General features: G+C 57.3%; 1 protein-coding gene across 3 annotated transcripts in view; it reads right to left on the reverse strand.

The window, feature by feature from the left end:
• Window positions 1-26,758, reverse strand: part of ARHGEF2 (Rho/Rac guanine nucleotide exchange factor 2) — a 118,232-nt gene that overhangs the window by 2,157 nt on the left and 89,317 nt on the right. For 2 of the 3 annotated variants that reach the window (XM_050930660.1, XM_050930662.1), the window contains 19 exons: window positions 16,954-17,021; window positions 16,059-16,122; window positions 11,871-12,000; window positions 11,449-11,558; window positions 10,840-10,986; window positions 9,956-10,206; window positions 9,256-9,381; window positions 8,689-8,806; window positions 8,154-8,411; window positions 7,743-7,819; window positions 6,502-6,671; window positions 5,671-5,738; window positions 5,290-5,481; window positions 4,553-4,654; window positions 3,483-3,544; window positions 2,975-3,016; window positions 2,550-2,600; window positions 1,413-1,850; window positions 413-566 (listed from right to left, as the gene is read on the reverse strand). In XM_050930660.1, coding sequence (XP_050786617.1) covers window positions 413-566; window positions 1,413-1,850; window positions 2,550-2,600; window positions 2,975-3,016; window positions 3,483-3,544; window positions 4,553-4,654; window positions 5,290-5,481; window positions 5,671-5,738; window positions 6,502-6,671; window positions 7,743-7,819; window positions 8,154-8,411; window positions 8,689-8,806; window positions 9,256-9,381; window positions 9,956-10,206; window positions 10,840-10,986; window positions 11,449-11,558; window positions 11,871-12,000; window positions 16,059-16,122; window positions 16,954-17,021 — 2,628 coding nt within the window. The remainder of the gene's footprint in view (window positions 1-412; window positions 567-1,412; window positions 1,851-2,549; window positions 2,601-2,974; window positions 3,017-3,482; window positions 3,545-4,552; window positions 4,655-5,289; window positions 5,482-5,670; window positions 5,739-6,501; window positions 6,672-7,742; window positions 7,820-8,153; window positions 8,412-8,688; window positions 8,807-9,255; window positions 9,382-9,955; window positions 10,207-10,839; window positions 10,987-11,448; window positions 11,559-11,870; window positions 12,001-16,058; window positions 16,123-16,953; window positions 17,022-26,758) is intronic. The other variant, XM_050930661.1, reaches the window with a different exon arrangement.

A 26,758-nucleotide genomic window follows, 5' to 3' on the forward strand; every position in this document is an offset into this window, starting at 1 on the left:
CCGGACTTCCAGCCCCTCCTGCTTGAGCCACTAAATCTGCTCTCTTCCCAGGGCTGGGAACAGATCCCAGGAGTCCTGACTCCCAGATGCACCATTCTGGAGAAGGGCCGGGGAACTGGGTGTTCCACTGTAATGCTTAGGGACACCAGAGGCTGCCCAATGCAGGACAGGTCCCGTCCCCACAAATCATTTGCCCATTTCCACGTTGGACTCTATGCAGCCTCGTTACCCTGAAGCCCCAAAGCTCCTGCTAAGTTGCACAGGGAGGAAATACGCACGCCAGGGCCAGGATCAAACCCAGTGCCTCCCGCACTGAATGTGCAAACCCCTGCCCTTGAGCAGAGGGGTCTGGTGCATTAATAGCTGGCTGTGGCGCCGGCGGGGGCGACACCGCCACACGCATCACACTGACCTCGAGGGCTGGGAGGTGGAGACGGGTGGCTGGCCACGCTCTCGTCCTCAGACAGCGCCTCAAAGTCCTCCTCGCCCTCATGCAGCTGGATGGGGCCGTCGCCTAAGGCACGGTCGCTTGGCACCAGGTTCCCGTGGTTGCTCCCTCGGCTCTGCTGCGGGAAGGGGGGCGAAAAAGAGGACCCATGTGAATGCAACGCCGTGGCCCTGGGGGTGTCATCGGCAGCCGCGCTTCAAACCAAGTCCCGTTGACACGGGCAGGACAGCAGGGCTGATGGAGGAATGGGGAGGACCAAGGACTCCAAGGGTTTTGTGCCAAAAGATGGGATCCTTGTGTCACGGGCTCCCGAGGGGAGGGACCCTGCCTAGGATCTGGAGGGGATGGCGCAGGGGGTGACGCTGCCCTAATGGGGGGCTAAGAAGCAGGTACGATGGGGTTGTGGGGTTTTTTAGGGGTTGAGATTTTTTTCCAGCCCCAAATCCAGTTGCACCCAGGGCTTTTTACATCCTGCTCCTGCACTGCTGCCTGGGACACCGCACAGACGGACCGTGGGCGCCAGGAACCAGCGGTGCGCTGTGCCGGGGACAGGTGCTGGCTCTCCAGCAGAGGGAAACCCCAGAGAAGGCTCCGAGTCACCTCCCCCTTTCAGCACGGGGGCAAAGGGCTGTCCTGGGATGGGCAGCGTGTGAATTCCTTGGCTCGGGTCGAGAGCCTTGGTGACAGCAACACGGCAGGGCGGCCTCCCGCCCCGCCCTGCCCTGCCCGGGACCAGCTTGTGCACCCATCTGCTGCCCATGGAGCTGAGACCCAGCAAATGCGTTTCACGCCCAGCGTCATGGCTGGGGGTGTTGGGTTACTCCCGACCCAGTCAGGAGTCGAACTGGTGACTAAGGGGCTCCCTGCCGCACCTGCGACCCCTAGCCCTGCTGGCAGCCCTCCAGCAGTGAGTTCGCAATGCTGCCCCGCCCCAGCTGCCACCGTGCATCGTGGGTAACCATACCTGGGGCGGGGTGAAGTTGAGATACAAGGCGTCCCCCACGGGCAGACTCCGCCTCCGAGGCTCTGCCCCCTTCCGGACCCACACCGCCTCGGCAGCGCCCCCTTCTGGCCGCAACACAGGCACCTGCCTGCGGGCCTCCTCCGCCTCGCGCTCCAGCCGGGCCCGCTCCTGCTCGCTCTCCCGCAGCCGGGCCTCCAGCATCCCAGCCTCCTGCACCTTCTCCTGGCACAGCTGGCGGCACCGGCTCAGCTCCTCCTGGAGCAGGGTGTGCTGCCTCTGCAGCAGCGCCAGCTCCGTGGCCTGCTTCTCCGGGGCCTTGGCCACGGCCGCATCCCCCGGCACCCCCTTGCGGGAGTTGGCACGCGACAGCTTCTCCTGCCGGCCGCCCCCGTCGTAGAGGTGCAGCTCCAGGATGGTGTCCTGCTGAACCACGGCGGCCTGGGGAGGGGAGAGGGCGTCACCGGGGCTGTCGCAGCCCCACACTCAGCCGAACGTACAGGCCCCAGGAAGGGCAGGGGCGACCCCTAGGCTGGGATCCCGGCTCCAGCAACTCCCTGGCCACCAAACGCTTGTCCTAATGCTTGTCTCTAGCGCTCATTTTGTACCAGTGGCCCTGTACTCTGCTCCCCAGGGACAGCTGTGCCCCTCTCTCCAGCCCCCTTCACCTGGGCTCTGGGCATCCTCCCACCCCATCCCCTGCACCCAGCTCTGCACCCCTTGGCCTAGGAATGCCTCCCTGTTTGCACGGGCTCCATGCCCCCCAACCCACCCCTAGCTCTGTGCCCCTCCCCACAGGGATTCTCTCCCTTCATTCCCCAATCCCTGACACCTGGTTCTCACAGCCCTCTCCTCAGGACTCCCCCTCCCACCTCATCCCCTGCCTGGGGTCCCCCTAGCCCGTCCGTTCATACTACATCAATGCTCTGCGACTCCCTCCGTCCCAATGACAAACCTAGGCAGCAACAGGGGAACCTCACCCCCACCCATAGGAACATGCCTTAGCTCCACACCAGGACAGATCCCACTTCACCCACCAAGGGGAACCAAAAACTTGCTCTACAGCTAGTGGGGAGCAAAACTCGGGGTTCCCCCAGCCAGGGGGCATGTGGGATGGGAGGGAGATTTGATGGTACAGACCTGCAGGCCATGGAGGAGGGCGTAAAGTGCCACGAGCCGGTGAATCACTTCCTGGGAGGGAAGAGAGCAATACATCCATGTAAATTATAAATCAACAGCTCTTTCTAGCCACAGATCTCAAAGGGCTTTAGAAAGGAGCCTGGTATCATTATCCCCATTCTACAGATAGGGAAACTGAGGCACAGAGTAGGCAAATGACTGGCCCAGCAGGCCACTGGCAGAGTTGGGAATAGAACCCAGGGCTCTGGCCACTAGGACACACTGCCTCCCCACAAATCCCCACACTCAGCACAGCTGTTTGGAAAACACACTGAGTTACAGGGCAGAGAGGGCAGGGGGCAGAGCCAGGACTCCCCTCTCCTATTGACCTCTTCCCTTCAGCTGTATAAATCATACCCCCATCCAGAGGCCACCAGCCCCCTTACCTCATGGGGTACCTTCTGCTGCAGCTGGTTACCATTCCCATCCTACAGAGAGAAGGTAGATATTAGCCATGTGAAGCCCCCCACAGCCAGCTGGTACCTCTAAAGTGTGTGTGTGTGTGTTACAGGTCCCCCCATGTGACGAATCTGTTACAGCCCAAGCCAGGGGGGCTGGCTCTGTAGCTCAAGCTGTAGCCGCTCCTGCTTTTAGGCCTGGAGGTCGCCGGTTCAGTCCCCAGCATGTCAGTGTGGATGGAGGCAGTGTCAGTAATGTGCCGGCCAAGGGCTCTACAGACAGGCCTAAGATGAGCATAACAGCCCCCCTCCTCCACATTTCCCAGGAGGGAGTATGCCATCCCTGTTTTACAGATGGGGAAACTGAGGCACACCAGGGCCACGTGGCTCAGGCAGCACCAGGAATGGAACCCAGCTTCCCCCTGCACTGGCTGTCAGATGCTGCCATGGCGTCCCCACTGGGACTGGCTCCCTGCCCGGGCAGAAAGGGACGTACCCGCTGGTCGGAGTCAGCCCTGCAGAACTCCAGGGACCCATTGAGGCTGCTGGTCTCACCATCTGCAGAGGGAAGAGCGAGCAGATGAGACAGGCCACACTAGTCCCTTCCAGGGCTGAAATCCGTCTGCGGGTCACCAACACAGGAGGCGCCGAGGGGCCCAGCCCTTGCTATATCTAATTTCAGTGGCTTGTGCTAGGAAGCTCCCCCACAAGGGACAAGGTCTCCAAGGCCCAAAGGGACCGTTGTGATCTGCCATTCTGAGCTCCTGCACAGCCGAGAGCCTCACCCAGCGACGGCTGCATCTGGCGGGGCTGGAGAGGCACTTTCAGGAAGAGAGCCCTGGTCTTGGTATAAAGCCTAAGGCCTGGTCTGCTGCAGGTTTCGCTGGCCGAGCTGTCGGTCCCAGGCGTGATCCCTGACCCAGAGCGGAGCCAGCAACAGACCCATGTGTAGACACAGTTACACTGGTATAAAAAGCCCCTTTGCCGACAGTTCGGGGAGCTGATGTACGCTTTTTGCTGCGCCCCCACTAGGAGAGTTGGCCATTGGAGCTCTCCAGTACAGCTATATGACGAGCCTTTCTAGCGCAGCTGCGGTCCCGGGGTGGAGAATCCCCCACGTCCCTAGGCATGGAGTTCCAATGGTTAACGACCCGCACTTAAGAATCTGCGCTTCATTCCTAACTAGGTCTCCCTTCAGCTCCCACTCATCGGCCGCTGGGTTAGACACCCCTCCCCCCGCAACAAATCGCCTCCCCCGGGAGGTGGTCCTGGGATAGGACCCAGTTGCCCTCCATCTATTTTGCTTCCCCCAAAGGTCAGGGGCAGCTCCCGAAGCGTCTCGCTGCGAGGCAGGTTTTCCCAGCCCCGTGACTCATTCCTGTCCCTCTCACTACAGGCCTCTCCTGTCTTGCCAGATACATGCAGTAGAAAAGGAGCTGGCACAAATAGAAATCCCTGATCAGCTCCAGGGTCCACACGAGCAGCATCGGGCCCTGCAGTGAGACTGTGCCATGTGGCGCCCCCAACAGGGAGGGGAGGAATCGGAAGGGAGGTCTCAACTCGTACTCGGGGTGTCGGAGCTGGTGCCGGAGCCGCTGTCAGGATCAGCAGGGTGGTTCTGGTCTCGGTCCCTCACGGCTCCCACGAAGAGATCCTTCAAACACTCCACTGGGGGAGAAACGTCTGGTGAACTAGGGCTGGCAAGACACTGATATTCCCTATCTTTCTGTACCCGCGAATCCTCCTGCAGCCCTGGGGTCTGCTAGCAATGGGGCTGAGAGGGTACAGAGAAAGGATGGGCACTAACCAGCATTCAGTTCAATTCCCAGCTCTGTCACTGACTCCCTGCGTGACCGTGGGCATGTCACTGTCGGTCTCGGTCCCTCAGTTTCCCCATCCGTAAAATGGGGAATTAATACAAATGCCTCTTTACCACCCTGTGTCTGTCTGGTCTATGCAGACTGCGAGTTTTGGCCGCTCTCTCCCTCTTAGCACTGGCTGTTCTCTCCCTGACAAGAGACAACGCTGGGAAGGGGAAATCTGCCTGCTTTTGGCCTTAAAACTCATCCTTATTAGAGGTTTGGAGGAGACCCATTGGGGGGCAGGTTATCCCACAACTGTCCACTAGCGGGAGTCCTTGCCCCTCGCTCGGAAGCAGCTGGTGCTGTCAATGTGTGAGACCAGATACCGGGCTAGATGGGCTCAGGGTCTGATCTGCTATGGCAGGAGATCCGGCAGGCCAGCCCTGCAGGAGGAAGAGCACTTTGAGAGCGGGGGGCGTTCAGTCCCGTGGCATCGGGTACCTTCGTGGATGGCTTCATGGAGCAGCTTCTCTCCGCGGGGCCCGTCCAATGACTCGGCCCGGAAGAGGGTGCGGGGAGTCAGGCAGGCTGGGGGGTCCCCGCAGCCGCTTTGCAGGCTGAGCATTTCTGCGAACAGCCCCACCTTCTCCTCCAGCAGCTCCGTGATCTCCCGGTCCCGCTGCGCCATCTGGTCTGGGGGAGACGGGAAGGAAGGGGGATGAATGATGGGGGCTGGCAGGGCAGCCTGGGCCAGGGGTGGGGGGAGGGGGTTGAGGTTACTGCTGGGCCAGGGCTCACTGGCAGTGACGGGACCCAAGGGCCAGTGATTGCCGAGGACACACACGGGGAGGGGGTGGTTGAGAGGGAAGGGTGACCTCCTACCTTTCAGCTTGCGCAGGGAGGCCTCGCTCTCGGTCTCGATCAGGGGGAAATCGTGGCGACTGGGGCATCTAGAGCAGATCGGCCGCGTCAGAGGCTGGAGCCACAGGCTAGAAATTCCCAGACTCCACAGTCCCTTCCCCCGACTGTGGATCCCAAAGCACCACTCAGACGCTGAGGGCCTGAGCTCCACCCATGCCCCTGGGGGAGGTCACTGTCGCTCTCCCCCCAGGCTGCCAGGGATCGACTCCCTTCGTGCCCAGTCCAGCTCGCAGCCTTCTCCCTGAGGGCGGGGAATCAGAGCTGGCTCCGTCCGCGCAGCCAGACGCTCCACAGATCCACCCCAGCAGTGCCTCCTCCTTAGGCACCCAGCCCACGTGGATGGCTGCCCCTCCCCGCCCCTTTTCACCATGGGCACCCCATTCCCTCTGATGCCGTCTTCATCCCTCCACTGGCTGCTCGTGATGGTCACCCTGGTCATCCAGTACCAGTTCGATAGCTTATCCGCTCCTCCCCCACAACCCCATAGAGGTCCCAGGCACCCCCCAACCCCATACCTTTGACATCTCCCTGCCCCTCCCACACTGCTCACCCCCTTCCCCAGAGCAGGGAGGCTCCCTCAGAACACAAGCCCCACGTGGGGCGTCCCCACTTGGGCCAACAGTGGAACCAGAACCTGGAACTTTCAGTGCTAAAAGCCCAGCTTCCGACGCTCGAGCTGGAGAAGCGGCTCCCTTTGCTGGCAGCTGTAGTAAAGCTTTTATCCTGCCTGTGCTGGACCAGAGGCAGACGGAGTCCCTCCCTCTCCCCCTCGCGCGGGGCAGGGGCACTCACAGGCGGACGGTTTGCTGGATGATCTTCATCCAGGTGTTACGGTCGTCGCGGGAGGCGGCGTGGACCTCATACATCTCCGGCGGGGTGGCGCTGATCAGGAACATGCCCTTCTCCTGGTTGGCGATGTCCCGGACGATCAGGTTCTGCAGAGAGATCACCGCCGGCTTGTCCTGCAGAGTGGGGAGGGGTGGCAGCCCATTAGAGGGGGTGAAGGGGAATGGGGGTATCCCAGGGGTTCACGAAGAGAGAGGACTGCAAGGACTGGCAGAGTCCTTATCTCCTAGCCCATCCGTCTGCCCATCTCCACCGGCTGTCTCTTGTCATACTTAGACGGGAAACTCTGGGGCACTCTGTTGTGTCCTGGCCCAATGGGGGCCCGGTCCAGGACTGCGGATCCTGGGCACTACTGTAACGCCGGCTCCGTCCAACGGGCAATGCACACGGGCAGGCTTATCCATGCCAGCGCGGCTAAGATGACAAAGAAGCTGGGGCGATGCGAGCAGGTGCCCAGGGTCCCGGACCAGCGGCACAGCTGGTCTTCACCAGGCTAGTGCAGGTAAAGCTCAGGCAAGTCTGCCTGCCCAGACTGCAGGGCAGACAAAGCCGCGGGTTACTAAGTCGGGCGCAGCAGATCTACCAGAGCAACACGTTTATTGGGTCAGGCACCCAATAGGACTCCAGATATTGACAGTTCCCAGCTCCGCTGCTGACCTGCTGGGTGGCAAATCGCTACCCACGCCATGACTCGGTTTCCCCTCCCAGCCTTTGCCTTTTCCATGTAGATTTGGGGCAGGGACTGTCTCTCGCTGGGTTTGTGCAGCGCTCGGTGCAATGGGCCCCCTCCACTACCATATAAACAACAGCAATAACCACAAAAGAGTGACACAGAGAGCAACACAACAGATGCAGAGACCACCAGGCTACGAGCCAGGCCGGCTAACAACGCTTCACTCACACAGAGCCTACCACTGGAGATGCTCCCAATCCCAATAAATTCACCTTCCCAATGGCTCCTGGCAGGAGTGGGTCAGGATCATATCAGGTTTGTTTACAGCTGGGGAAACTGAGGCAGAGAGCTCAGGCAAGGGGCTCTCCTGCTGTAAGATGAGACCCAGGAGTCCTGACACCTAGCCGTGTGCCCTGAGCCCCAGCTAAGCCACTCCTTTTGCCAGGAGGCCCAGCTGTTTCTGACCGGCCCCGTGGCAGAGGATGAGAAGCCTGAGAGACCAGCAGCAGCTCACCAGGGCAGGGAAGGTGAATTTCTGGTCCTTCTCCTGGAGCAAGATGAGGACGTCGGTCATCAGCAGCACCAGGACATCTGGGAGCAAGAGGAAGGACACAAAGGCATCAAGGCGAGGGGCCTGCGGGCAATGGGAACCTACCATCAGCTGCTGCAGCCTGGCAGGTTCACGCAGCCTCAGCCAGGCCACAAAGGGAGGGAGATGGAGCCTCTGCTGGCAGCAGAAGGAACCAGGAGCTGGGCAGGGATACCCCGGGGAGCAGCCGCAACTGGGAGGAGACGGAGGCTGGTGCCCGGTGTGGCGTCAGGCTGGGCTTTGGGGGGGTGGGGAAAATGAAGCCCATGTGGCTGTGCCTGGGGGCGGGGTCTGAGCCTAAGCTGGGTTCCCCCAGGGATTCCCCCCGGCCCGCACCTTTGAAGCGCCCGGCCGCCGTCTTCCACAGGAGGCACCCGTCGTGCACCAGCTTCCGGCGCAGCAACTCGTCTTTGCAGAAGGAGCCGCTGCGGCCCTCCCACTCCAGCATGGCCTTGGACCGCCCGTCCACGCGCCCGTAGATCTCCTGCAGCCGCGCGTTCTTCTCGGACTCGTGCACCTCCTGGTCGATGGCTGAGATCAGGTCCTTGACCAGCGTCAGGGCTGTGCCCAGGTCCTGCTGATCCACCTCGTTCCCTGGGGAAGAGAGGGGACAGCGCCAGGAGTCAGGGTGGCTCCTTCCCCAACAGCTGAGCAGGGCAGTGTACTCCCCATGCCCCCAGCTCTGCCCGTGTCCCTCAGTCCCCTTCTATGCCTGCCCTGGGTTCCCCATGCCCCCAATTCTGCCTGTGTCCCTCCATCCCGACCTGCAGCCTCCTCAATCCCCTTCCATGGCCCTCCAGGTTCCCCACACCCCCAGCTCTGCCCATGCCCCTGAATCCCCCCCAGCTCCTCCTCCCAGGAGCCCCTTCACCTTTGGAGTTCTGCAGGATGCGGTCGATGAGGACAGGGTACTTGGTGATCCTCTGGGTGACCAGCAGGATGCATTCCTGCACCCCGTGCCGGCGCAGCACTGAGGAGCGGGTCAGCCTCTGTTGGGAGGGGAGATGGGGACAAGGGTCAGATGTCAGCTCAGAGCCCGGGGGCTCCCCAGTCTTGGGTTACTGCTCAGTCAATGGCACACTGCCCTACAGGCAGGATAAGCTCCATGAGATGATCATAATGGTCCCTTCTGACCTTAAAGTCTATGAGCCTCTATACAGATGGGGAAACTGAGGCACAGAGAGGGGAAGGGACTGGGCCATAGTCAGCAGCAGAGCCGAGAACAGAAGGCAGATCTCCTGATCCCTCCAAGCGCCTGCTCCGGTCAATAGCTCCTCCCAGGACAGAGTCAGGCCAGCCTCACACCTCTGCCAGGCCCCTGGGTGCTCCAGGAGCCTGGCTTGCCAAGGTGGGGCCAACCCTCAGGAATAAGCCCTGAATTCCTGTGCTCAGCCTATACCCCGCTGCAGCTCTGGATGGAGGCCAGGCAGGGACTCACCCGTATGAACTGCTGGAACCTTTTGTCCCGGGCGAGCAGCTCCTTGTAGAGCTTCACAGCCCTGTTGTGCCGGCTGCAGAACTCCGCATAGGCCTTTTTCATCTGCTCGGCGCTGGGGCCGGAGAACTGCAGGGGGAGAGAGAGATCGTCAGGCATCGCCACCGAGCGCTGCTGCACAGAGCCGGGAGAACCAGCACACGCAGGACCCACTTCCCCCATTGCCACCATGGAACTGCAGCCGTCTCTGGGGGGCAGGAGATCCAGCCGCTGCTTGCGCAGTGCAACGCCGCCAACAGCTGGGAATGTGCATTGATCTCCCCCACCCCGCCCCCTAATGTTAATTAGTGCCGTTAACACCCTGACTTGTGCCATGAGCTCGGTATTGCAGCACAGCGCCCCCTGCTGGGTCCCTGCCCTGAGCCAGGCAGCACAGCGCCCCCTAGCATCACGCTGGGGAAATGCAGTCAGCACTGACCAGTACAGACAGTGCCCCCGGCGGAAACCCACATATTCCCTGCAGCACTGCGCCCCCTAGTGTTGTGCTACAGCACAGCGGTCACCCCACTGACGCAGAGGGGAGAGCGCCCCCTGCTGAGCCCCCCACCCTGCTCCAATGTCCCTGTGTCTCCCATCCAGCCTTTGCCCAGCCTATAGCTCCCAGCTGGCGGGTCCAGGCAGAGCGAGCCCCATCCCCTCCCACCTGCTGGATCAAGACGTCCCCCAGGTGGTGGATGACGAAGTTCTTGTTGCTGTCGGCGGCCAGAGACTCCTTGCGCCGCTCCAGCAGCTGCATGAGGAAGCGGTCGTGGATCTCGCTCAGCTCGTCCACGCAGGGGAACATGCTCTGCACCAGGGCCGGGTCCATCTGCAGGTCCTCCAGCATCCCCTTGCGGAACATGTTGGTCATGATCTTCAGGGTGCGGACGTGATGCATCTCGGTCTGGATCAGCTCTGGGGAGGTGCGCGAGACGGGGAGATGAGAGGCAGAGCCAGGAACCCCAAGGCAGCCCCCAGGGGCAGGGCTGGACGCCCCAAGGCAGTGCTACGTGCTCACAGAGGACCAGACTCCAACCCAGCCCCTAGCTCCTGGCTCCTCAGCTCCAGCCCTGGGCACTGGCGCGCTCAACCCTGTAGCTCCCTGGTTCTGGCGCTGGGATGCCCCAGTGAATCAGCTGCTTGGTAATGATCCACAGGGCTGAATCCATCCTCGCCCAGTCCCGTAGTCGAGCCCAAGGTGGGGTTAAAATCACCATCATGCCAGCTTGGCTGGATCTCGCGTCCACGTCGTGAGCACGCGGGAATCAGGCCTCTGCATTGTGAGCTCCTGGCGGCAGGGACGGGGGCTTTATCCCCTGCAAGCCGCTCACGTTCGACACACAGAGAGCGGGAGGCGAGGATAGAACCCAGGAGTCCTGGCCTGCACACAGTCATCTGCTCAGCCCCTCCTTGAGCAGGGATGGAGAGATAAAGGGTCCCAGCCCTGCGCTCCGGGGACGGGGACAGGAACGGGAACGGGCAGGGCGGGGTGCGGTGCGGAGCCGAGCCCCGGCCAGGCCCAGTAGCGCGCAGGGGGCCAGCGCTCACCGTAGATGACGTCCTGGCGCTTCATCACCTCCTTCTTGTGTTGCTGCAGATAGTTGTTGTCGACCGCCAGGCTCCAGGAGTCAGCCGCAAAGTCCTGCTCGTCCGTCTCGAAGGTGCTCATCAGCTGGTTGTAGATGACTTCGGCCCCTGGGGCGGGGGAGAATGGCCAGTCAGGGGGAGCCCGGCCGGAGGGGTGAAGTTCCCCCACCCCACCCAGGGTGTGTGTGTACAGAACAGGAGAGCGGGGACAGGGCAATGTTCCCATCCAGCTGGCGCCAGCACATCGGGGTGTCGTTTCAGAACTGGGGGGGAGAAGAGCCACAGGCTATGTTCTGTTATACCCTGAGAAGGCAGGGGGGCGGGGAGGAAGCAGAGCATACGGGCCTATGAGAAGTCCAGGGGGAAAGTTGCCCCCTTCGCCCCAGCGCCAATGACCCCCGTTGCATAGCCCAGAACCACCGCCCCTGCAGTGCCAAGGGCCGTCCTCAGGTCTCCCACCGGTGGCGAGGCGGTGCCCAGCTCTGGTCACTGCCCAACCCGAGACAGATTCGAGCGTCACCCCGACGTGCCCTTCGCAGACCCCGAGGGAGCCTGGCAGAGCGCTCGCACCTTCATCGATCAGCGACTCCACCGACAGCGTCCGGTTGCGCATGTTGAGGGAGTCGGTGGACTGGGACAGGATGCGCCGGAGACCCAGGGGCGACTCGTCATTGAAGTTCCTGGAGAGAGATGGCGGGAGAATCAAGGGTCAGAGAAACGAAAACACTGCAGCTCCCGGCCACATGCCGCGCCAGCCATCACCAGACAGACAGACAGTTTCTCACAGCTGGGAACGCAGGCACTAGGAGGGGACGGGCAGATGGGGAGAGCCAGTGGCTAAGCTGGGAATGGAACCCAGGAGTCCTGCCTCCCAGCCCCCTTGCTCTGATCACTAGACCCCACTCCCCGCTCACAGCTGAGAAAAGAACCCAGGAGTCTTGATTCCTGGTCCCACACTCCAACTACTAGACCCCACTTGCCCCGGCACTTACCCTGCGATGTTGGTGGTGGAGACGCTTTTGGAGAGGGACAGGGTGGGCCGCCCCCGACGGGAGCCCAACAGGCTCTGGCGGAAGCTCTCGGAGGGGTAGATGGCCGAGTTGGGACGCTCCCTTGTGGTCGCTGCAAAGAGAGGGAGCAAACGGGCACCATGAGCTGGGGCACCGGGGGAGGGTGGGTCCCATTGGCGAGCCCATCCCCGCACAGCCTGACCAGTTAGAGTCTCACTGTGCCGACAAGCAGCATGGGCCACGCCAAGGCATCAAGAACCAGACCACACCACGTGAGTTCCTGCCGTGCAGGACCCAGCCAACGCATCTGTCGCAGTAAATACTTGGGGGCAGCATCCATGCTAGGGATCCAACCCTGTCTAGTGCAGCCTGTGGTTCCCTGAAGCCGTGCCCAGTGGGCAAGCGCTCCCCTGCTCTGGAGCAGGGTGAGGGGACTAGTGGTTAGAGCAGGTGGCTGGGGAGGGAGAGGAAAACCAGAAAGAAAGAACATTTGGGGTCCCAGCTTGGCACAAGCTCAAGGCCTCTGCTTTGCCCTATCCATCCATGGTGTGTATCTGGCCCCCATCATCATAGGGCCTGAGCATCAATCCTGTGCCAGGATCCCCACTGCACAGCCAGGGGACTGAGGTGCAGAGAGTCAAGCCCCTGACTTTTAATGGTAACTCTCATGGGAGTTAGGCACCTAAATACACTCAGATATCTGGCCCTCGGTGACTAGCCTAAGCTCAGAGTCTCCGGCACAGCAGGGAATCGAACCGTGGCCTAACGAGTCCCAGGTTAGTCTCTAACCACCAGGCCGTCTTCACTGCCTGTTCCTGGCACAGGCAGGCAGCTCGGCCGCTAAGGATCAGGCTTTCGTCTGCAGCCAGATTAAAACAGCAGCCGAGCAGCAGCCGTTAGCAGGAGTCACATCCTCACATTCCATCTAAATTACATTCAAACACAGTAACATCAGGCTGTTAAGAAGGAGACCCCGTCCTAATGGCCCCCACTGCCACCAGGTAAAGAACCAGATGTTAAGATGGTTAAAGAAAATGTAGTTTGACAGCATCTGTCTGTCAAGAAATCACTTGTCAAGGGTTGTGGTGGTGAAATCCTCATTTTTAATTTTTTTTTTTTGTCTTTATGGTCCCCACTTCCTATTGTTTAGCTGCATGGGTTCCGTCTTGTCCTTTGATTGTTTCTGTCTGTTATAGAATTAATTCTGGTAGGTGTAAATTAATTAAGGTAGGGGGGTAGGAGTGGTTAACGAATTGTGTTGCGCTATGTTAGGATTGGTTAAGGTACGGCTAAAAAAAGAGACTCAAATTTCACTATATAAACGGGGCCTAAAGGAAGTTTTTGGGTACCAGCTCTAGGACACAGCCCCAGAGATCAGAGCCAATGACTCTGCCAATGACACAGTGCAGAGACTGGAGTCCCCCAGATGAACGGATCCTGACTGGCCATGAAGAAAAGTTCATCTGTCTTACTGGGAGTAGTGAGCTCTGTCTGTGTAGCATGTGCCGTCTGGTTTTGGTGATTGCTAATAAACAGAGGTGATGTAGGATATTATTGTGTAAGGCTCTTTCACTGGTAAAAGACCTCATAAACCCGCAAAAGATTTTGCCCGGAGTCCACAGGGAAAGGGGGTTTGCCCAGAGCCCACGGAGGAGTAGAGCCCAGAGCCCACGGAGGGGTAAAGTTAGGTGTTTTTCGCCTGGAGCCCTAGGAACTGGGTAAAGCTGGGTGCCCTTGAGCGTACGAGTAACAGAGAATTTTGTGCGGGTAACAGGCCGGGGCTGGGATCCAGAGCCTGTTCCATAGGGTACGCAGCACACACGTGAACATCTCAGAGCCTTGGGGTGTGTGGGACAGTCTGGCCCAATGAAGTCAATGGGAGTGGTGCTACCGATTCCATACGGGCCAGGATTTCACCCTCTGCGCGTGGCGCTGAGGGGCCAGCGCCCCAGCTGGTGTGAATGGGTTTAACTGCCCGGCGGGCAGCTCCCCTGGCACAGAGTGCAGCCTGGGGGCGACCGAACCCTCCTTGGGACGATTAACGTCTGGTGGAGTCGAGAGCCAGCTCTGAGTGCTGCAGGCGCTGGGAACTTCACAGCCCCCCTGCCTCGGAGAAGCAATCCGCTGGCATTCTCCACAGCTGCCTGCAGGGGAGCCTGGAGGTAATCGCAGCAGATCATTCAAGAGTGGATCTACATCTTAGGCAGGGTGGAAGACCTCTCTCCTGGGGAGAAACCCCTCTCCACGGCCTCAGGGTGCAGTATCCATGTCACGCCAGGAGGGGGCAGCATAGCCCCATCTCCGCAGCGCACCTGGGATATGTTAGCAGCTCCAGGCAGCCCTTGGGGGGCGGGGGGGGGGGGGCCATGGGACGAGACCCACAGGGGGCAGGCACCCTGCAGGCCCAGGGCAGTTACTGGGGTCAATCAGGGGGGTAGAAGCCAGACATTTCAGCTCTCCCCCTCCCCACGGGGCATTCAGTGGAGACCCCTCCCTTTCCCCAGGAGGGGCAAAAAGCACCGGGGCCAGGAGGCTCCAAACCCCGCTAGACCAGCCCTGAGGCTTGGGTAGGGGGCAATTCAGGGGGGCAGCTTCTGCCACAGCTGCTCCTCTTCTCTGGGAGACGGGCCCAACGCTGCTGCACGGTCAGCCACTATATTTAAAGACAGAGGCGGCGTCAGAGTTTCCCTCTCCTAGATTTCAGGGCCACAAGCGACCAACCAAGCAACCAACCCGCCATCTGCCGGGACCTGCTGCCGAGCTCAGGCCAGGGGGTGTCACCCAGGACCACACCCCGGTTGAAAACAGGAACCCCCTTTTCATTTCACCAAACGCCCCTTGTGCATGGGAAGAGGCAGGCTGAACGCAAGCTTCTGATGCACCTTCCCTAACCCATTTGCTTTTCGTCCTCTTATAACCTGCCCCTTCGACCCCAGTGAAGTGATCCCAGCCTCCTGTCAGGTTCCTGTCACTTTTCCCGCAGCCCCTCTAACTCTGCTGCGCCCCCTCTGCAATGGGGCGACCGGTGCTGCCAAGGGGTATCCACGGATTTAAAGAAAAGCCTTCCGCTCTTTTCAATGTTACTCCCCATTCCTATACAGCCGAACACTGTGTGCGTGTCATGCGCATTTCAGCTCTGCAAATCGGGCAGCGAAGCCACGCCGGGTCAGTTTGCCGTGTCCTGAAGGGCTAATGCTCAACCCGGGGTTTGACCACCACCCTGTTCATGAGACAACCGCAGGGTTATCGCTTCCCCCTGCTCAGATTCTGATCAATAGCAGCCGTGGCAGCTTCCTCTCCGGATGGCCCAGAGCACTTTGCGAACTACACACATAGTGTTGCTGGAATGCGGCCACCTCTGGGGCGGGCAGCTGCCAACTGAAACGCAGCACGCTGCAGTGGGACGTCCGGGTCAAGGGGATTAAGGCCAGCTCTGCCATTAGGGCCACAGGATCTTTTGTGGCCACCTTTAAGGACCCCTCCTGGCAGACACCCAGGGAGTAATGTGCATGGAACAATTTATTTCCCTGGGGCAGACAAAGGTCTGGGATGGCCCAACCAGGATCTGAACCTGGGGTTATGGCGGGAGGAAGTCCAGTGATTTCAAACCTGAGGATTGGAAGCCTAGACTGCCCCTCCCCATCCTGCTGCTTTGAGATGGAGAGTTAAAGGGACAGGAATGCCACATGGGCCGCTCACGTAAGGGGGGGATGAAGAAACACCTCCAGCTTTGGCACTAGAGCTCCCCCCCCCCCGGACTATCATGTGCTATTGACTCGGCTCTCTTCAGCAGCATACCTAGGAGTAGAACCCAGGAGTCCTGAACCCCAGTCCCCTGCTCCAACCACTTGTCACCCCATTCCTCTCCCAAAGCTGAGAACAGAACCTCCAGGTCCTATCTCAGATCCCCTTGTTCTGATCCAGAAAACCTCTCAGTCCTTCCCAGTGTGGGAATAAAACACAGGAGTCCAGACTCCCATCTACCTGCTCTAACCCCCTGGCCCCTATGCTGTCCCGGCCCCCCTTTGCCCTAAGCAGTAGATTTCGCTCACTGCCCACTAATCCAATTCCTTTAATAGAAACAAATCGCTCTCCGCCCTCACCAGCCACCCTGGCACTCGGCCCCCTCAGGGGCTCTTCCTTCCCGGTCAGGATTTCTGGCTCACTTACTCTTGTTCCGCAGGGACACACTCTGCAGTGCCGAGTTGTTCTTCAGCAGGGCGGCTTTCTGTTGCTGAGGGCAGAGGGTGAACGAGGATGAGCCAGGTTATCGCACCGAGGTTCCGGTGATAGAACAGGCATGTGCACGCACACACGCTTCCCCCCCAGTTAATCTGCAGGTGCGTTTAGTGCAGCTGAAAGAAGCTCCACTCCGAACTCTAGAGAATCCCCCAGGGCCAATGTTTAAAGGTATTCAGGCACCTCCGTCCCACTGATTTCGCAGTGGGCGAAATGGGGTGAGCATATGGGATGAGCTTCCCCCACAGAGCGCCCCCTACCTAAGAGCCTCCACCTTGCCCACTTCCTAGCTGATTCGGACAATCATCCAGCTCCTTGCACAAAAGGGAACTACTAAGGCAGACTGGAGCTGGTGATCTGGTGCTGAACAGATCCCTTAGGGAACAGCTCCCTAAGAACATAAGAATGGCCCTACTGGGTCAGACCAAAGGTCCATCTAGCTCAGTATCTGTCTACCGACAGTGGCCAGTGCCAGGTGCCCCAGAGGGAATGAACAGAACAGGTGATCTAGCCCCTGTCGCCTATTCCCAGCTTCCGGCCAACAGAGGCGGGGACACCATTCCTGCCCATCCTGGCTAATAGCCATTGATGGACCTGTCCTCCATGAACTTATCTAGCTCTTTTTTGAACCCTGTTATAGTCTTGGCCTTCACAACATCCTCTGGCAAGGAGTTCCACAGGTTGATTGTGCGTTGTGTGAAGAAATACTTCCTTTTGTTTGTTTTAAACCTGCTGCCTATTAATTTCATTTACTCACCCAGTGCTCAAGAGAGGTGATGGGGACCCCCCACCCTCCAGCCCCTCCCCAGCCCCACAGGCTGCTCACCTTCTGCTTGACCTTGGTGCAGTTGGGCAGAGTGTCCTTGCAGCGGTTGTGAATGGTGACATTGCAGGCTGGAAGAGAAGGAGAGGTGAGTTTAGACCGGACACCAAAGTAACAGCACTGCCCCATTCCGGGGTCTCAGCCCGCTTTAAGGGCCTCATTAAAACCCCTCTAAGATAAGGGTTGAGCTGGCATTATGGCCTAGTGGTTAGAGTAGCACTGCTAGGTTCTAGTCCCAGCCTGGAGTGCTGTCTAGAAAGCGTAGAACACAATTCTGGGAGTCAGGACTCCTGGGTTCTCTTCCTAGCTCTGGGAGGGAGCTTTGCCTAGTGGTCAGATCAGGGGCTGGGAGCCCCCTTGTGCCCCCAACTAGTAAAATAGGGTAACAATGTATCCAGGGTTCTAAAGCACATGGATAGCCACAAGTGAAAGTGTGTTATTGTTATATACTTCGTCCACCACTGAAATGCAGCCACCTCTGGGGCAAGATGCAGCAACTTTAACCATGCAGAGAAACACAGTGCAACACTGCTTCAGGGCTAGGGCTGAAGAAAAATCATGTTCAGCTGAAACTGCAAGGAGACAGAATGTAGCGAATAGAAGTGGAATTTAGCCAGGATCCAAGAGGTTAAAAGTCTTCTTATTTATGTAATGGGATCTGATCCCAGGACTCCATTACACTGGGTGCTATATGTACACAGACAGTCCCTGCCCTGAAGAGCTTAGGATCTAAACAGAGGATGGGAGGGGAAACTGAGGCACCAAGCAGAGAAGAGACTTCCCCAAGGTCAGAGCCAATGCTAGGAACTGAAACCAGACCTGCTGAATCCCAGTCTGGTACCTTAATCACAAGGCCATGCTTCCTCCCAAAGCCAGGAAGTGCAGAGGGATCTTTAATGACCCACCCTCACTCAGGACCTCAGCGCTAGAGCTCATGGGGAGGGTGCTGTGTTATTCTGTAACCTCCCCTTGGAATGGCTGAGCCAGGCCTGCGCTGCTCTGCCCTGTCGAGCATCACCACACGTCAGTTTCCCACCAGGACACTATAGTTTCCTCCCTTCCCTGCTGTGGAGGATCAAATCCAGCCAGCGACATCACCACACCCTGGCCATTTGGCTGTTGCCACAGCCGGTTCCCACCTCCTGCCTGGCGCTACCCAGGCACTGAGCTCCTGGTGGGCAGGCGTGTCTCAGGACGGATGCCAAACAAGGGTTCGAGCTCTAGGCGAAAGCTCCCCACCCTGTGGGTGGATGAGTAGATCCGGTAAGGCCTGGGGTATTGCAGACCTCGAGCCTTCGAACTGAGGAACTATTTCCTCTGGCCCCAGACAGACGTAGCTTCTCATCTCCGGACACACCAGAGACTCTCCACCATAAAGGTGCCCATCCCAGAGGTATGCCAGCAGATCGAGGGACGTGATCATTCCCCTCTATTCGACATTGGTGAGGCCTCATCTGGAGTACTGTGTCCAGTTTTGGGCCCCACACTGCAAGAAGGATGTGGAAAAATTGGAGAGTCCAGCGGAGGGCAACAAAAATGAGGAGGGGGCTGGAGCACATGACTTATGAGGAGAGGCTGAGGGAACTGGGATTGTTTAGTCTGCAGAAGAGAAGAATGAGGGGGGATTTGATAGCTGCTTTCAACTACCTGAAAGGGGGTTCCAGAGAGGATGGAGCTCGGCTGTTCTCAGTGGTGGCAGTTGACAGAACAAGGAGTAATGGTCTCAAGTTGCAGTGGGGGAGGTCTAGGTTGGATATTAGGAAACACTATTTCACTAGAGGGTGGTGAAGCACTGGGATGGGTTCCCTAGGGAGGTGATAGAATCTCCATCCTCAGAGGTTTTTAAGGTCAGGCTTGACAAAGCCCTGGCTGGGATGATTTAGTTGGAATTGGTCCTGCTTTCAGCAGGGGGTTGGACTAGATGACCTCCTGAGATCCCTTCCAACCCTGATATTCTATGATCTGGGCACACTATGTAGGCTCCAGCCACCCAGTCAGGCCTGAATTTTGCTGGGGAGGCTGCAAACCCTGTCACCCCTACTCCAGCAGCAGGCACTGCAGCTGGGGAGCACAGGTCCCTAGAGGGCACATTGCCAGCTAGGGCAGGAGACTTGGTGCATCTCCCGGGAAGCCTCTACCAGCTGCTTATGGATTCTCATGTGAAACTGACCCTCCTTCCGAACAAGGGAGGGTGGGGAGTGTCACCACCATCTGCACTCCCAGAGGGGTGGTGGTGGGAGGGCGGCACTCCCCTTGCAATGCTTGGCACCGGGGGTGGCGCTGGCTGCAATCTGCATCACGCCGTGCCAAGGCTTGGGGCTAGGCGAGTGCCACCTGGCCTGGAGAGGCCCCCAGCCCCTGCTGCCAAGCAACAAGCCTCCCCACCGCTGCAGGGGAGGGGCACCAGATGGTGAGCGAGACAGGCAGAGATTCAGCGCTCGCTCCAGACAGGTCCCCCTTGCAATGCCACTTGCCGAAGATGCATGCAAGGGAGGCGCCGGGTGCTTTACAAGCCTTTGTGGCCAATGCCCCAACTCAGATGGCCTGCGAGGTCTGTGCAGAGACAGGCCGTAGTGTAGTGGGGAGGGGCAAGCAGGACCCTGGGGAGAGATTCACCCACCAACAAGCAAACCTAGCCCCCTTAACCCAGACCAGACACCTCTTGTCCCCTGCAAAGTTCGCTGCCTTCCACGGGTCTGAATCTGGCCTACAGTCTGTACTGTAAAATAAGAGGCAAGTAAGGACCTCTCAGGGCGGGGGTGTGGTGGACCGGGAGCCAGGACTCCTAGGTTCTCTGCCGAGTGCCATCGCTGGGCAAGTCACTTCCCCCTCCCTGTGCCCTCTGTGACACGGGGACAAGAAGGTTGAGGTTAGATTAGATCGGGGATAAGATTTACCCCAGAGCTGGAGGTTGGTATAAGCTGTCATGTCCCAGGCTTTACCTGCAGGGTGTCTTAGGTACTGGGACTGATGCACTGGGGTGAAATTGACTCCAGTGTTTATTAAGCACTTTCAAGGCCCTTGCAGAGGTTACAGTGGTCGAGGACAAATATCAAAACCCCTCTAAGTCCTTATTGAACAACAGAGGGAGAATTTAGATAAGCAGTTACCCCCCTGCAACAGCCAGGGAGTGTCTGTACACTGAGCGACTGGGATCCGAAAGGTGAAAGAGAAAAAAATTTGCTCTTCTTCTATACGTTGCCAGTGACAAGCTGCCATCTCTGGGGTGGGATGCTGCAGTGCCGAGTCACCCCATGCAACACCCCAGCAGCGCTCTTCCTGACAAAGAGCATGTTCAACTGAAACGGCAGGGAGAATTTAGGGGGATGGGATGTTGCGGCATCACCAACCCCAAGCATTAAAAAATCATGAGTTAGCAGTGCCCCTCCCCCCAATGAGATTTTGTAAAAAAACACTTAAACGTTGGTTTCTTTCAACTGGTCTTCTGGTTTCTGAACCTTTCGGATTCACGTTTTTAAACTTTTCTCTGCCACCACAAGCGCTAGAAATTATTTCTCTTTTAAATTGAAGTTGAGATTCACATGACTCCAGCAGCTGGGGCTTTATGCCAAAATACCCAGTACCGTGAGAACTGGTAACAGCAGGAAAAAGACTTTAAATACAAATGTTTCCCCTGGATTTCCAAATTCAGTTGGATTGGGAGAATTCCCAGCCAGTTCTCCAGAGATTAGCTCTTTAACACAATTCCTAGAACAAGTTAGATTCTTTCCACTTTGCCCTGCCTGTGATTTTTTGCTGAATGGATGGTCAATTATCCAGCCAATGATGCAATCCATGCCTCAAATGTTCAACTGTCCTCAGGAGCTGATGAGAGAAACAGACCTCGGCAACCTAATACCACTTCACCCAGGTTAAAGTTCCAACTCAGCTAATTACTTTATGCCTCCATAAACTCCCCTTGTAGCTTCCAACAGATTTTTTTAAACATTCTGTGCCAATCTGTCGCATTGTTGTGTGCTGTTAACACTTGCTACATTTCACCCCAGAGGTGGCTGCATTTCAGGGGTGGCAAAAAAGTTCCCACTGTGGGTTTCCTAAAGAGCTCTGGGATCCCTGGAGAGTAGTAACAGGCAATAAAAGCCCTGAACCTGACCTACTCTAACTTTGGTAGGAAGAATGTGAAACTGACGTAGCTCTGTGCCAGTCTTGGTTCAAAGCCATGCTTTATAGCAGGCAGGGGAGTTGGGGGCCCACCCAAACCGTGGGCCAGCACTCTGTAAATGGAGAACTAACAGAGGGTCCTGCATGTGACTGGGTGAGATCACGGGCCAGCTGAGGTTATTGTGAAGTTAAGTCGCAGATCCGTGGCCAAGCTGCTACGGGTGTCCTGCTGGGCCTTTCCACCCCGCCAGTGCCAGAAATACCTACTACTGGCCACATGCCGGCCCTGCTTTGCCACCTCTCAGCTGAGCCGCTCAAACACGATACCCACAAGGAATTACGCCTTGTCACTGGGGCAGGGGCAGATAAGACACAGAAACACCAAGTCACCAGTCTATGGTCACACAGTGAGTCAGAGGCCAGTTCAGGAATACCCCATATCTCCAGACTCCATGTCCCATGTTTTAAAACCACAAAACCATCCTCCCCTTCTCATTACTGGATAGTTACTATTCCGTTGTAATGTGGGAGTACGATTGCGTCCCTTGTTCTGGGCAGCTGCAGCCTTGAAGAGTTAGGTAACATTCCAAAAGAAGCAGATGGCAAATACAACCTAGCCTTTGATGTGAGAGGAACAGAGACTGCAAACAAAAAAAAAAAAAAACCCCTAAAACTCTCACACACCCCTTATAAAAATACAGATCAGGGAAAAGATGCTTTTAAAAAAAACCCACCACCACTAGACACCCAAATTCTCCCAAGACAACAAAGTGGTGGTGGAAGGGGGAATAAATTAGAAGCAGGATGTTAAAGATCTTGTTAATGACAGAGTAGAGGGAGATCTTTTGTTAGGGGTTGGGATGAGGAAGGGGCTGAGACAGTTGGGAGGCCTTGTCCCCACTCCTTGCCCTTCCCACAGTCCTGGTTTAACTACGCTGGTACAAACCCCTTAGTGTGGATGAGTTCTATGGGCATACAGGTGTTCACAGGGATATGGCTATTCCCATATGGAAAGAGGAATAAGCCATTCTGGGACAAGGCACCTTTGCGTTGGTATAACTGCATGCAAACTGGTTGTACTGGTTCTAAGGAATAAAATGGCTTCCAACTGCCCCCAGAGACATGCCGCGCTCAGGGGGTCTGGGGCTCATCAGCTCCGGCATGCAGGGGCATCAAAGCGGGCGCACCTTGCATTTCTGCCCTCTGTGAAAGTCCCTGGCCACTGCCAGAGCCATGTCCAAGAGGCCTTCAGTGCATCCAGCTCAGGCCAGGAGTGGGCCGCTGCCTAGGCACCTGTTAGCCATCACACACACACACACACAGGCTTGATTTTAGAGTATATTTTGCCTTGTGTGTACTGCGCACACACAGATTTTAAACACATCACCTGGTCAGGGTCAACTTTGAGGGCAGACGGGGGGTGGGGGGGGAGCCAAGGGCTAACCCCCCCCATCAGCAGACAAGCATTACCATCACTTCTTGCCTACACCAGGGTTTTAACACGCTCTAGTTAACCCCGCTTTCCTAATGTAGACCTGGCCAATGGGCATGACTCCATTCAAAGCTAGTTTAAAATGCAGATTCATCTAAAGGAGCCCTGCCAGCCGGAAACAGGCCCCAATTATCCACAAGCTGTGTAGCAAAACAAGGGCAAGGAGCCATTCTTTGCATCCGTATTGTGGTAGCACCTAGGGGTTCCAGCTGTGGATCAGGACCCGGGGGTGCTAGGCGCCGTACAGACACAACAAAAAGCCCCTGCCCTGTAGCGTTGAGTGTCCTTGGCATTGTACAGCCCCTAGCCCTACTGGATGACGCCAGGGCCACCCACAGGATTCAAGGGGTCTGGGGTCTTCGGCGGTGGGTCCCGGAGCAGAAGGACCCCCTGCCACAGGTCTTCGGGGCACTTTGGCGGCAGGTCCTGAAGCGGAAGGACACCTCCCCCACCCCCCACTGCCGAATTGCCACCGAAGACCTGGAACGGAAGAAGCTCCGGGCCCCTCGAGAGTTTTCTGGGGTCCCCAGAGCGAGTGAAGGACCACGCTACAGGGCCCCCAAAAAGTTCTCGTGGGTGCCCCTGCAGGGCCCAGGGCAAATTGCTCCACTTGCCCCCCACCCCCCCCCGGGCAGCCCTGGGTGGAGCTACGATGCCGTAACACAGATCCTAATCCAACCCTGCAGATTTAGGGACTGATTTTTCCAAAATGGGTGTTCACAACTCAATGGGGGCTGGATGCCCAACTCCCTCAGGCCCTTTTGAAAAATCCCAACCTCCACTTGGGCAAGAAACGCCCCCTTCTCGATTCCAATGGGCACATCAGTAAAGGGTGCGGGTGCCAATCAGCTACCGGATCCAAGGGTCTAGGAGCGTTTGACTCCAGAACCTGTCCCCCAGTCGGGATCTTAAGCCGTTTCACTTACACTTTACAGAGCTTTGCCCAGCCCCCCTTTAAGGACCAAACGCATCCAGCCACTAACGTCCCAGGGAGCGACTGTCCCTCCTGCACCATAACCCCCTCGTCGGGGGTGCGAGCGGGCAGCGACTGATCAGACGCTCGGCCAGGGATAAAGCTGCTGTCCCAGGGCGAGCGGATCAATGCACAGCGCAGAACAAAAGCTCTGTATTCAGTGCCCTGGAGCCTGAGGGTGCCAGCACAGCTCCCTGGCTAAGCCTCAGCGGGGAAAGGGAACGCCCAAGGGGTATAACCAGGAGCCAACACAACAAAGCAAAGGATTGGAGACGCTTCCTAACCACAAAAATCTATTAGGCACCCAAAAGCCTGGTGATGAGGACACCAGCCTTGGAAGTCCCGGGTTTAATCCCCTGCCTCAGTTTCCCCAGCTGCCGCTGCCTCACAGGAGGGCTGTGATACTACAGTGATTGGGGTCAGATAAGGAGTTTAGATACATTTCCCCTCTGCACAAGCTTTGGGTTGGCCCCCTGTGGTTCTTCCCTCAGCCCTCCAGTCTGCATGACTTGCTGTTTGAGAAACATGGATCACAAGAATCCAGAGAGAGAGAGAGAGAGAGAGAGAGAGAGAGAGAGAGCACAGCATGCACCTCTCCTCTGCAAAGCGCCGTCTCCACCGAGCACAAACTGGCTGCTGACTCCATCAGGCCCCTAGAAAGGGGCAGACATGCAAGAGGGCATCATAAAGGGGGCAGAACTGGCCCCCTGAGAATCTCCACCCCTTTACCCAGGGGTCTTCCCAGCCAGAATGCAACTGGTGTCAGGGCTCTGCCCCTGCCCTGCCTCCAGCATCGTGGGTGTGGGAGGGGTGCACTGTTCTGCTGTCCCTGCTTGCCTGGGGGCAGAGCCCAAGTGACAACGGCCCTGGGGCTGCTCTGATTTACACCAGCACTGGGCAAGACTCTGCATGGCCCCCACATACAGGCAGTGCAAAGAGGGCATCGAGTGGCCTTACGCCCCAAGCACCAGCATGGGAGAACAGTCCCATGGCCCCACTCATAAGAACAGCCGTCCTGGGTCAGACCAAAGGTCCACCCAGCCCAGTATCCTGTCTACTGACAGTGGTCAATGCCAAGTGCCCCAGAGGGAGTGAACCTAACAGGCAATGATCAAGTGATCTCTCTCCTGCCATCCATCTCCACCCTCTGACAAACAGATGCTCGGGACACCATTCCTTACCCATCCTGGCTAATAACCGTTAATGGACTTAACCTCCATGTATTTATCCAGTTCTCTTTTAAACCCTATTATAGTCCTAGCCTTCACAACCTCCTCAGGCAAGGAGTTCCACAGGTTGACTGTGCGCTGTTCCTCCCCAGAGATGACTGCAGTCATTTGGGGGGGCATCAGGATGCCCAGGGGCTTTTATTTGTTTTAAACCTGCTGCCTATTAATTTCATTTGGTGATCCCTAGTTCTTGTATTATGGGAATAAGTAAATAACTTTTCCTTAACTACTCTCTCCACAGCACTCATAATTTTATAGACCTCTATCATATCCCCCCTTAGTCTCCTCTTTTCCATGCTGAAAAGTCCTAGCCTCTTTACTCTCTCCTCATATGGGACCCTCTCCAAACCCCTAATCATTTTAGTTGCCCTTCTCTGAACCTTTTCTAATGCCAGTAGATCTTTTTTGAGATGAGGCGACCACATCTGCACGCAGATATTATTGCCCTTATATATAATATAATAATATATCCAGCTATGCAGGCCAGGCGTCGGATAGACTAATCCCAATTGTAGGCAACACATGAGCACCCAGGTTTCTGTGCCAGCCGGGTCAGACGCTGCAGTCTGCTGACCAAGGGGAGGAAATGAAGTCATGCTCTGCATTTTTAAGAAGAAAAATATTGTTTTAGAGATTGGCGAGCCAACTCTTGTGCAACTCAAAAGCGGAGGAGGGGGCAGGAGAGAGAAACAAAACAAGTGAGAAACCCAGTGTTTAAGCGTTCCCATCAGCTAGCCCCGGTCCCAATCCACTTCTCACAGCCCATGGCTTTGAACACCACTCGGCCTCACTCCTCTTTGAAGGGCGGCCGAGGTTCTGGCCTATTAAATGTGAGCGAAAGGATCATCGCAGGCTGGTGGGGAGAGTCGGAGTCTAAAAATAGGTTTGTCGCTGAGAAGCTGCCAGGGCCCTGTTGTGATTAGGTGGGTGATGGGATCAGGGCCCCGCTGCGCGCACAAGCCCTGCCCGGAAGGGTTTACAGTTGGGGACAGGCAAGGCAGCCCTGGCAGAGCTGAGGAACTGCGGCCCAGAGAGTTGAATGGATTTGCCCAGGGGAGCCTGTGCTTTAACCCACAGGACCTGCCTCTCTTCCCAGCCTGCAGCGTCCGAGATGATAGGTACCAGCTCCGAAGGACTCAGCAGTTTGGGCCTTGCAGGATCAAGCCCCAGGCTTTTATTATTGCCAATTTTCCTTTCCAGTAATTATCCCCTTTTTAACACTGAGCCAGTCCAGACATCCAGGCTCCCACAGCAACAATTCTTCCACGTTTCTCTCCACCTGCAACACACTACGTTCATTCACTCATGTTGCCCCCTGGTGGCTGGTCCACAGAGAGGATAAAGGACCTACTACTACAGCCAGTTAGGGGAGCTCCTGTTTATCTGAAGCACTAGAGGCCTGGCAGTTCAACTGGCCTCGGCTTTGCGACTTCTCTAGTAATACAGTGTAAATCCAGGCCCTGGGGATGTTATCCACCCAGGGCTGCATGCACAATAGAAAAACCTCCATCGACTCCCTTTGGCACAGCGGGCACACGGCTTTTTTCCTTATCTACTCTCTCCACAGCACTCATCCTTATCTACTCTCTCCACAACCTCCATCGACTCCCTTTGGCACAGCGGGCACACGGCTTTGCCAGTCAGTGGCCTGTCTGCGGGCTGGCATAGCAGGAACTCAAAGCTGCCCGGCCCTCTTGTTTCTAGCTCAAACCCGTACAAAGTAGCCAAGAAGGGCAGGTAAAGGCTAGAGGCGAAGCAGCTGCCTAGGAGAGACGTTACTTCAGCGAATGAGTGACTGGAGGAGCCAGAGCTGCTCCTTAGTCTGATTTGGCAGCTGTTTCAGGAAATGAGCTCAGATCAGCTGTTGCAATGCTACAATTGCAGCGCTGTAGCAAGGACATTTGGGCGTTGGGGGGCGGGGGGGGACTGCTGGGTCTGCTGCCCCTCTGTAACAAAGGGCACATCTACACTGCACTTAGACACCCCTGGCTG

Source organism: Gopherus flavomarginatus, chromosome 20, assembly GCF_025201925.1.
Source record: "Gopherus flavomarginatus isolate rGopFla2 chromosome 20, rGopFla2.mat.asm, whole genome shotgun sequence".
Lineage (NCBI taxonomy): Eukaryota > Metazoa > Chordata > Testudines > Testudinidae > Gopherus > Gopherus flavomarginatus.